General features: G+C 43.4%; 1 protein-coding gene across 2 annotated transcripts; it reads left to right on the forward strand.

Annotated features, from left to right (window-relative positions):
* Nucleotides 1-247: 247 nt before the first annotated feature.
* On the forward strand, nucleotides 248-9,284 carry CDC23 (cell division cycle 23). Of its 2 annotated transcripts, XM_005147364.3 has the most exons (16): nucleotides 248-375; nucleotides 444-516; nucleotides 1,426-1,563; nucleotides 1,832-1,874; nucleotides 2,229-2,334; nucleotides 2,671-2,803; nucleotides 4,032-4,209; nucleotides 4,294-4,391; nucleotides 4,621-4,702; nucleotides 5,269-5,422; nucleotides 5,558-5,677; nucleotides 5,994-6,069; nucleotides 6,401-6,462; nucleotides 7,282-7,360; nucleotides 7,456-7,575; nucleotides 8,499-9,284. In XM_005147364.3, exons 1-16 carry the CDS (start codon nucleotides 260-262, stop codon nucleotides 8,667-8,669), a joined length of 1,749 nt encoding a protein of 582 aa, XP_005147421.2. In that variant the 5' UTR covers nucleotides 248-259; the 3' UTR covers nucleotides 8,670-9,284. The 2 variants fall into 2 exon arrangements, with proteins under 2 accessions (XP_005147421.2, XP_030903273.2); XM_031047413.2 differs by lacking the exon at nucleotides 248-375 and having other exon boundaries at nucleotides 443-516; nucleotides 2,229-2,248.
* The last annotated feature ends 1,764 nt before the right edge of the window (nucleotides 9,285-11,048 follow it).

Raw genomic sequence — 11,048 nt, forward strand, 5'->3', positions numbered from 1 at the left:
CGGTAGCAACGAGCGGAACGAGCCTGACCCCGCCTCTTTCGCTCCTCCCTTCAGCCTGGCTCTGTCCAGGTGCCGGCGCTCAGCTGTACCGGCCGTGGAGGGTCAGAGCACCGATTAGCCAATCAGGCTTCTAGGATTCAGCGCCCTCGTTTGATTGGCTACGAGTCATTTCGAGCTCAGCCAAAGAGAATGTTGCGTCTATAGTGCTGAAGTGTTCTCAGTGTGTGGGGTTGTGATTGGCTGGGAGCGCTCCGGTGCAATGGCGGCAGTGGGGCTGTGTGGAGGCGACTTCTCGGACCTGCGGGAGATCAAGAAGCAGCTGCTGTGCGTGGCGGAGCGGAGCCGCGAGCGAGGCCTGCAGCACAGCGGCAAGTGGTGAGAGCCGCACGGCCGGGCGCGCCTCGGACCCGCCGGCCCCGCTCTAACGGTTTGTCCCCTCGCAGGGCCTCCGAGCTCGCCTTTGCCTTGGATCCGCTGCCGTTGAGCGAGCTGCCGCCGCCGCCTGCGCTCACAGAGGTACGGCCGGAGCGGGCCGCTGCCGCCCCGGGATCCGGCACCCGCGGGCTGGGCAGGGCGGGCCGCCGCCGTGGGAGCGGTTTGAGCCTCGGGGGCATGGTGGGGGTGCGATTGGTGCAGCGCTGCCCGTAGATCCTGTCTGCAGCACCGAGTTAAAACCGCGACCGCGGGCGCTTCAAAATCCCGCGCAGGAAGGAGGCGGCTCTGGGCGCTGGGTGTTGTACGGTGTTTGTTCCATAGTGAACGGGCAGGCAGAGCTGAGCGTGCTTCGCCAGATGGAAGGGTTCCGTTTGACGTGTGGTTGTGCTTATAACATGGTGCTCTCTAAGCAAAGCTTGAAATTATGCCGCTTAATTTTGGGGTTTATTTGTTTTTACCAAGGCCAACATTTATTGTAGTACAATTTATGTTGTGCCTTTAACTAGTGCTCTTTAGGATGCTTTAAGATACAGAAGATAAAAAATTTATCTCCGTTCTGTGTTCTTAGGTGTACAGGTGGGCTTTTAGGTAGGTGCCTGTTTTGTCCATTTACAGCAGCGTGACACGTCCCAAGTGCGTTTCAGAGCACTTAATACTATTTGCTGTGGAATTCCTAAGTATGTTACTGGTGGTTGTTCATACTTGCTGAATAGTCAATTCATGTCTTCCGGTATCTTGCCATAATTTGTTTTCTGGAGTTTCACTGTGTATATTAAATGTTTCTAATTAGTCTGTTCTTGTTATCTGAGATCTAGGAATCTGATCATGTGAGGGAATAGAGGTATTTTTCTGATTGGGCTCAAACAGTCTTTGAGGATGAATAAACAATTTTAGCTTTCAGAGCAATTTCATTGATCTGTTGTAACCAGGTAATTTTCCTAAAGCACGTCAGAGCTTCTGAGGCCTTACAGCCTTTCTGTGTCCCTGCAGGAGGATGCTCGTGATCTGGATGCCTACACATTAGCCAAGTCTTACTTTGATCTAAAGGAATATGACAGGGCTGCCTATTTTCTACGGGGATGCAAGAGTCAGAAAGCTTACTTCTTGTATATGTACTCTAGATACCTGGTAAGACAGAAGGGAAAATCACCTTTTCACACCAAATTCCTCTGCTGCCCACCCCTCCCTGGCATACCTTATTTTATGGGGTTCTTTTTCCTTTTCTGTTCTGAATAAGCACCCAGAATTCCTGGTTGCATGCTGGGGGGAAACGGGATAGGACCATGATGTTTGTGAAGTCTCAGTTTAAGTTTACATGCTTTTGCTGCTGGCATGGCAGTGGGCATAAGGAATATACTGTTATGGTGTAATTTTGTGTTTCCTCTCTTTTCCACAGTCAGGGGAAAAGAAGAAGGATGATGAGACAGTGGATAGTTTGGGTAAGTCTCTGGTGTCAAGAAACACAAGACAATATATTGAAGTTTCAAGTCATGCCTTTTCATGTAAATCACCTTGTCTTTATGGCCTTCACCTTCTCAGTTTTTTTGCTAATAAAACTGAAATCATGTAACATGATTTCTTTAATTCTTTCTCAATTCATTGGTTTAATACAGGTTACAGATTTCCATTTATTAGTTCTTCTGTTAAAGCAGGTGATTAGACCAAGTGATTTTCTTCTAAAAAGAGGAAGCCTTTGGGTCATGTCATTGATGACTGAATATAGCCTGGACTTCGTGATTCCTGTGGTAGGACTCTGGATTAAAAGCTAGTTGTTTGCCCTTCTGTTCATGCAGGACCTCTGGAAAAAGGACAGGTGAAAAATGAAGCTCTACGAGAATTGCGAGTTGAGCTTAGCAAAAAACACAAGGCACGGGAATTGGATGGGTTTGGCCTTTATCTGTAAGTGCATGTATTTGTAATGTATTTAAATGAACTTAAACTGAAAGAGGGTGGATTTAGATTGGATATTGGAAAGAATTTTCTTCCCTGTTAAGGTGGTGAGGCACTGGCACAGGGTGCCCAACGAAGCTGTGGCTGCCCCATCCCTGGCAGTGTTCAAGGCCAGGTTGGACACAGGGGCTTGGAGCAAGCTGCTCCAGTGGAAGGTGTCCCTGTCATGGCAGGGGGTTGGAACTGGATGAACTTTAAGGTTCCTTCCAACCCAAGCCCATCTATGATTCTCTTTGTGTGAATATACAGTGTTGTGATTCTGATTAACTCTAACTTTATTTATAGGTACGGTGTCGTGCTGCGGAAGCTGGACCTGGGGAAAGAAGCCATAGATGTGTTTGTTGAAGCTACCCATGTCTTACCTTTGCACTGGGGAGCCTGGTTGGAACTTTGCAACTTGATTACAGATAAAGAGATGGTAAAATTTGGGAGATATCAAGATGCGGTAACAAATTCCAGAGGTTAACACGATTCATTAACCATTGATTCTGTTGCAACAAGATTGATATCAGCCACTGCTTTAGTCTGTTAGACTATCAGGCAAAGCAATCCAAGATTGTAAATGAAGAAAAAGAGGCTTTAACAACATCAATTGCTTGTCATGCTGTAGTTTGAGAATCTTTATGCAGGCAGGACTTACTTCCTGTCATTCACCCACAAAGTGGTTTAAGAAATGGCGAGTTCACATATTCTGAAGCAGTTGTCAGCAGGGTTATTGCCCTGTCACATAAAGCACGTGGAGGAGATCCTCCTAAAATACTTTTCTAAGATAACTTTGGTTTTGATTTTCTTCCCTGAATCTGATTCTAGTTCCACAGTTATTGAGCACTTCGGTGGCCTGGAAGGGTGTGTAGAATTCCTGCTTTTAAAACTAATATAGTGACATGGGTGTTCCCTTTGTGAAATCCAGTTCATCTCCTATATGTTACTTTGTATGAAAGAACTGAACTTCGGTATCAAACCAAAATAGGTTACATTTCTTGGCACATGGGACTTCTTGAGACCACTCCTAGAATTCTTTAGTCAGTTCTGGCTGGTGGAGTATTTAACAAAGTAGAGGTGGTACAGAAGAGATTGATGGTAAAAGGGAAATGCGTTTTTGATGAGAGTATTTGGAGTCTGTTCACTTAGATTATCAAAAACAGTGATATGATATTGATGTTCAAATGTGGGAAGAAAGAGCCTTTGAAGGACTTTAAATTTAACAGAACAACAAGGCCAAATCAGAAGCCAGGTGCTGTCAGATTTGAAGACAATTTATTCACTTATTAACCAAATGAAATAGCTTCAATTCTTATGCAGTTTCAGCAGTCATGGGGATAGATGCAGAGTGACTAAATAGAATTTTGTGGTCCATGTTGTACTGTTTTTTAGACTGAATGTCTTAATGCTCCTTTCCTGTTTCAGTATTGTTAACTTAGACGTTATTTTGTCTTTCCTCTGGAAGAGCCTGATATTAATTCCTGGTCCTAATACTGATCTTTTGTAGCTGCGGTTATGGTTTAAGAAAGCGGTTGCAGGAAAGCCTCCTACCTCAAGACCATCTGCTAAATTATGGGAGGGAAGATAACGGATTCTTTGCCTCAGGTGGTTCTTGGAATACTACTGATTGTCATCTCTTCCTCCTCTTCTTTGGTTCTCGCTAGTTGAAGTTCCTGTCCTTGCCAGATACATGGATGAAAGAGTTCTTTCTTGCACACATTTATACAGAGCTGCAGCTGATAGAGGAGGCTCTGCAGAAGTACCAGAGTCTCATTGATGCAGGATTTTCCAAAAGCACTTATATCATCTCTCAGATTGCAGTTGCCTACCACAATATCCGAGGTCAGTGACACTAACTAGGAGGAATAAACCTCTTAATGCCAACTTGGCATTTATAGTTATTATTCTGTGTCTGCTGTTCTTCAGATATTGACAAAGCTTTATCCATCTTTAACGAGCTAAGGAAACAAGATCCTTACAGGATAGAAAACATGGACACTTTCTCCAACTTGCTATATGTAAGGGTAAGCATTTTTTTCTGTTGTCTGTCCATAATGATGGTGTTTTCAGAGATGTTTTAAACACTGACAAAGCAGCTGGTGCTATCTAGCTTCTGAATATAGGCTTTTGACTTATGCTTTCTGCTTCACAGTTCCATGGACAGATACAGTGTGTAGATTGCTAATTGCCTAGCTTGTCTTTGAAACAGTAACATGCTGCTTTTTTGTCTCTCTTGTTTCTTTGTTTCACTAGAGCATGAAGCCTGAGTTGAGCTATCTGGCTCACAATCTCTGTGAGATAGACAAGTATCGTGTGGAGACCTGCTGTGTAATTGGTGAGAGCAAGCTCTTTCACATGTCCTGATTATGTTGTGTGCAAGCTGTGTGAGGAAGTCTTGTGAAAACGGATTAAACAGCAAGGCTGTCAAAACTATTTTGTGAATGTGGACCAAATGACAGAGCACCCTTTTCCTTCGTTCTGCTCTGTAAGAGCTGCTGTAGTACTCTCAGTGCAGAAAGGAATTGAAGAAATCATTATGAAGACCAGTGTAGCTGATAATCCCTTTATAGTCTTGAAACTCCATGGAAATAATTGTGTGCCAGGACCAGAAAATTAATTTGTTAAATGGTCACATAAGTTTTAAGGCCAAGGGGATGGGATCTTGACTGATACGACTGGAAAAGGATTGAGCAGAACACTGGAGAACAGACTGCTATTAGTTCTCTTGAGGTTTTAGTCACATCTGCCTTTGAGACTCTTTATAATTTAAGTTGGGAGGTGGTAGATCATACCTCTTCCATCTCTTTTCTACTTCTCTTGTTTTTTTTTGTTTGTGTATGTGGGGTTTTTTGTATGGTTTTATTTTTAAAATGTATTTAAATGTTGTTACTTTTGCTTTAGGGAACTATTACAGTTTACGTTCCCAGCATGAAAAAGCAGCCCTCTATTTCCAGAGGGCCTTGAAACTGAATCCTCGTTATCTGGGAGCATGGACACTTATGGGACACGAGTATATGGAAATGAAGAACACATCTGCAGCTATCCAGGCTTATAGGTATCATTTATGTACTGCACAAAATGGTGTCTGAATCTGTATACATAAGGATTGAAGTAATGTCTTTGTTTTTTGTTAGTCTTTTGCTGAACTGTGTCTTTGTTTATATTCTGACTGATTCATCTCCTTTGACAGACATGCAATAGAGGTGAACAAAAGGGACTACAGAGCATGGTATGGCTTGGGGCAAACCTATGAAATCCTGAAAATGCCATTTTACTGTCTTTATTACTACCGACGGGCCCACCAGCTCAGGTAGGGTTCCAAATGGAGCTCTGTTGCTACTAGTAGCTAAGAAATTTACATACAAGAACCAAGTTGGGGAAGGAAGAGTAACACCCATACTATGTTGCTTATACAGTCTCACTATTCCAAACCCTTTTAGTTGCATTAGTTAACTGTTAACAAAGACTTTGTCAATTAAATGCTGAGGAATGCTGGTCAGGAATGTAAGTGATGTTTTATATGAGAGGGGATGACAGGCACTGCTACGTGTAGATTTCCCCCACTACCCCATCCTGAGATCGGCTGGTTGTCCATTAAGCTACATTTAGGAATTGCTCTTTTACAGACCAAATGATTCTCGTATGCTGGTTGCTCTAGGAGAATGCTATGAGAAACTCAATCAGTTGGTGGAAGCTAAAAAGGTGAGTGAGAACTGATGTTTGGAGGAGGACGTTAGGATGTCTCCCAGGACATTAGGAGGAGTTGCAGCACAATTGTGTGGCTGGTGCCACTGGAAATGCACTGGGTGGCATGTTGCTACAAGCTTATTGGAACAGCTTCTATGGTGCTTACGATGGGGGAAGTTCTGCTGCAGTGTAACTGGAGCTGCTGATAAATAAAAAGGGTCCTCTACAGATGGCATGTGCCCCTTTGCCGGACAGCCATGTAGTTTTCTGTTTCTAACCTGCTTGCATGAGTCATGAGCTGCAGTCACTTTTGTGGTATGCTTGACTGACTTTCTTTCCTTGGCAGTGCTATTGGAGAGCTTACGCTGTAGGAGATGTGGAGAAAATGGCATTGGTGAAACTAGCAAAGTGAGTATGTTTTGTCACTGAACTGTCAATACTATGTTAAATGCAACTCGCACTTTGATACCTAATGATACAATACTAAATGTAAAATGAGGAGCTGCTGTTAAGTGGTATTAGTAGCTCTGTAATAACTGCTATTGTTAGGTCTGTAGTGACTGCAGATTCTGTATCCAGCTTTAGTTTCCAGTTTCTCTTGGGTTAACTAGAGGGAATTGTAGTGTGGGTTGCAAGGGACCCCTGAATCCTGAAGTGTTTTGATCAGGCAATTGTATTTGTTGTATTGAAACTTAAAGCAATCTATGATAGTAGATGATGTGCAAAATTGTAGATTGATTTATGTTTTTATTATTATGTCCCTCCCCCTGTTATGTGGTTGTGATCCTGGGAAAGGGTTTAATGTGAAATAAATATGAACATTGTGACATCACCACTAATATTTTGGGGGAGATAAAGCAATATAAAGTGTTAAAAATGAAGGGGAAGGAAAAGGGCAAGTGGAGGGTGAAGCTGCAGTACAAAGACTTCTGGGAAAGTAGGGGAAAAGAAGGAGCACTGAAGGAAATGTGACAAAGGAAAGGTCCCTGCTTTGGTTGTCACTGCTTCTGGCAATTAGTACCTGACTGGCTGCTACTTGTTCATGTAAATATTCTCAATCTGGATCATCTGCTTCCATGAGGGGCAGTACCTGGTGCATGTCATGCAGATTCTGAAGGAAAGGACCTGGCTTTAGACTGGGTCAGGCAAGTAGGTACTTTCTTGTAGACCAGAAAGGTCTTCAGCAGTGCTGTCTTGTTCCAGTGGCCTGTTTTCTTCCTTTTCTAGGCTGCATGAACAGCTGAATGAATCTGAACAAGCAGCTCAGTGCTATATCAAATACATCCAGGATATCTATTCCTGTGGGGTAAGATGGTATATTGGGAATAAAAGAAGTAAACGGGGTGTAGAGCTAGCCTGGAAGGCACTCACAGATGAAGGGTTTTACCCCCCTTACTGCAGGAGATAGTGGAACACCTGGAGGTCAGCACTGCCTTCCGTTACCTGGCCCAGTACTACTTCAAGTGTAAACTCTGGGATGAAGCCTCTGCTTGTGCTCAGAAGTGCTGTGCATTCAATGATGTGAGTAGTTGCTCAGTCTTAATCATAGAATGGTTTGGGTTGGAAAGGACCTTAAGATCATCCAGTCTCAACCCCCTGCTATGGGCAGGGACACCTCACACTAGACCACGTCGCCCAAGGCTCTGTCCATCTTTGGTGTTTCTTTCTTAGGGGAACCATGATCTTGATCTTTTCTCCACCCCTGAGCAGAAGGGATCCTTTATTGAATGAATGAAGGCTATCTGCCATGCAGGTCACATCCTAAGTAGTGGTACTTTATACCTGATCACTAATGCTGCTTATGATTGACTAAAGTCATGGAATGTGGTGTAGATAGTCAAATTGAACCGTGTCTCATTGGTGTTTAGTACGTAAAGTAATTTGAGGCTCCATATGGCAGTCTTAAGACTGCTGAAAATCTTGGTTTGAGGAGGTGGTTAAATGCTCACAGATTCCACATGCTGTATAATGATGGTACTCGCATATCTTTTTTTTTTCTAATTTTCTGTGTGTAGACAGTGCAGAGTTTAAAATAGTGCTTGTGTTTGTATGTGACTGATTCTGAGATGTTCTGTAAGTGTGCACTTACAGACACTGACCATGAGTGCAGGGTGCAAAGTTGTCTGGAACTCCAGAGAATCTGAATTCAACTGATATGAAGCTTGTCATTTTTTGCTGGAATATTTTAGACAGCTTCAGTGGTTGATGGTGCCACTGTCTGAAATACCCAAGTGACATGCAAATCAGGTGGGTAAGGGAAGGAAAGGCTTTAAAGTTAAATTCCTTAACATTTTTAAATAGCAGAAGAAATTAAGATGTTTTTTATAGCTTGAAGCATTCCAGAATGACAAACTACTGTAACTTACACCGGTTACATACTGAATTTGACCCAGAAAGTACCCATCTATAGGTGTATTGTTTTGGTTTTTACGAATTCTTTTCAGACTAGAGAAGAAGGGAAGGCCCTGCTGCGGCAGATCTTGCAGCTCCGCAACCAAGGAGAGACGTCATCCACAGATATTGCTGCTCCTTTTTTCCTCCCTGCGTCCCTGTCAGCAAACAACACTCCCACACGTCGTGTCTCTCCACTCAATCTGTCTTCTGTAACACCATGAACAATGCTGATACTTCTGTGTGTTGAATGGGATGTTACAGATTTCTTTCCAGTGAAACTTGGACATTCATTGTTGCCGTGAAGGTGAGGAGTTACTAGAGCTCACAGCTGAAGACAGAGGTGCCCCATCAGGCAAAGGTGTAGCCTATGTGAAAAGTGCCTGTGCTGAGACATGAGAACTGCTGTGCTTCTCACCAGGTCATTCCAGTTAGAGGCTAAAATGTTTCAATATGCAGGACCACTGCTAACTGAGGGACCAGAAAACACTTTTCTGCTTGAGTTAAAAAGTGTTTGAAGTTTGGTTCTGCTGTGTTACCTCTAGTCTTTACTGAACTCCTTTGGATGACCTCCTGGTGGTATCATTGCCATCTATGCTGGACACTTGCCTGCCTACTTAATGACTTTCAGTTGTCTTGAACTACACCAGTGTTCCACTGAAGCAGTAAATACGGGCACTTAGGTATAGTGCCATGTCTGTGTGTCAGTACTGACAGGTGTCAGAGGAATTCCAAGTAGCTGTAGATGACAGCTGTTTGTCTTTCTGTGGATCTGACATACTTTGTCTTTCAGTGGAAAAGCAGCCACTGGGATAACACAATTAAAAACTGATGCTTAAGTTACTGTCCTTGGGCTTTCATGTGTACTGTTGCAAATGAAACTGAATGAGCAGTAAGGGACCATTTTGTTCAGGATTGACGCATCTTGTGGACAGAGTGGTGGTATAGGGGATTCCTCCCCTCCAATGCTGCTGCTTCTCCCTGCTCACACGGTTTAAAGTGCACACTACAGCCATGACTGTAAATTAACAGTTTACAATAAACAAGAGGACAGTGCTCTTCGATGTCTTTGCTTAAAACAGATACCACAGAAGGGGCCTGATCATGTTCCCACTTGCTTAAAGTCTGCTAGTGGAACATACATACATGCTTACAGTGACTTAAGTACATGATCACATTCTTCAGTCTCTCCATTCTCTGCCTTTATCCATGTCTAGACATTGGGTGTGTTGTGCAGTCAATCCTGAACTTAGGGTATGTCTAGATTTGGGGTTTCTCTGGTGTGCTTGCTATTGGAACATGCATGCGTACACAGAGTAAGGAGCACAATGACATAGAAAACAAGCAGTTATATGTAAGTGCTTAAATAATAAAAGCATGGCAAGTGGTCTCAGCCAGACAAGGGTTACTGAGCAGCAGGCTGTGAACATGCAGCTGGAATCTTCTCTGCCCCTTCCCATCAACATCTTCACTCCTTGCCTTCCCACACTTTTCCCATGCTTGTGCCTCCCTGACCCATCTTCACCCCTCCCCCAGGGTCTATGTTCATTCTCCTGGCATCTGATGATATATTCTTGCAGGTCCTGCAAGGTGGTCCTGCAATCCCCCTCCGACATCATGAAGTAAATTTGCTCTTGCTTGCAAGAGCCTTCCTTATAACCAACTGTGATCCTGTATTTCATAGAGGCAGTGAAGGCCAGAGGTTAATAACACTGCGGCTTTGACTTGAATTGTCTTGTTCACAGATGCTTGGTACCCCTCAGACAAGGACAGTGTTATGTTTGGGCTTCATCTGCCTGGGAGGAATGGGACTTCTCAACGGTTTGGGATATCAGTTTAATGTGTGACTTCAGAGGACTTCAGCCAAATATCTTGGTGCTATTCGGTTACAACAATCTGGAGGTCTTTTTAAAAGTACCTGAGGCTTGTATACATTTTGGGTTATGAATATATTAATATATTCAGCTATGAATATATTGATATGCTATTAATAATCTGCAGGTATGGGTAATCTGCAGGTGTTTGTGCTAAACAAGCTTCAGTTCCCACAGGGCTATCCAATAGTGGAATCTCCCACTGAGTTTTATAATTGTCTGAAGATTTCCATAGGGGGAAATAGTCCATGTCTCAGTTGAATGTTTTGTAATGAAGATTGTCCAAACTGTAGTGCTTATATAAAGATCCTATGTTAAATACAGATGTCAGTGTGGGAGGCTGCCGTTAGGGATTAACTGTGTTCTCCATCTCTGAACCATGGAATGGCACCGATTTGGTAAAATGCACTTTGCCTGCTGGGTTTCAAGAGTGGGACAACCAGTGGAAACCTGGTTTCCCCTAATGTGGAGGATACTTATTCCAGATACACCTAATTTAAATACCTGTACAAGATGCAGTAGGGTTGTCAAAGTTGTGTTATGAGGGCTGTGAGGTCACCATTTTGTGGCCCTTACCTCTAGCTTAGATAATGGCACTTGGTGCCAAGTTCAAAGATGTGTGTGATGGACATGTACTGGTGGGTATCTCTGCTATGGAAGCTCTGGAAGTGTGACAGTTCCTGCTGGTAATGACATCCATTACACAAGGCAGGAGTGATTTTTTTAAGA

Source organism: Melopsittacus undulatus, chromosome 10 (assembly GCF_012275295.1).
Source record: "Melopsittacus undulatus isolate bMelUnd1 chromosome 10, bMelUnd1.mat.Z, whole genome shotgun sequence".
Taxonomy (NCBI): domain Eukaryota; kingdom Metazoa; phylum Chordata; class Aves; order Psittaciformes; family Psittaculidae; genus Melopsittacus; species Melopsittacus undulatus.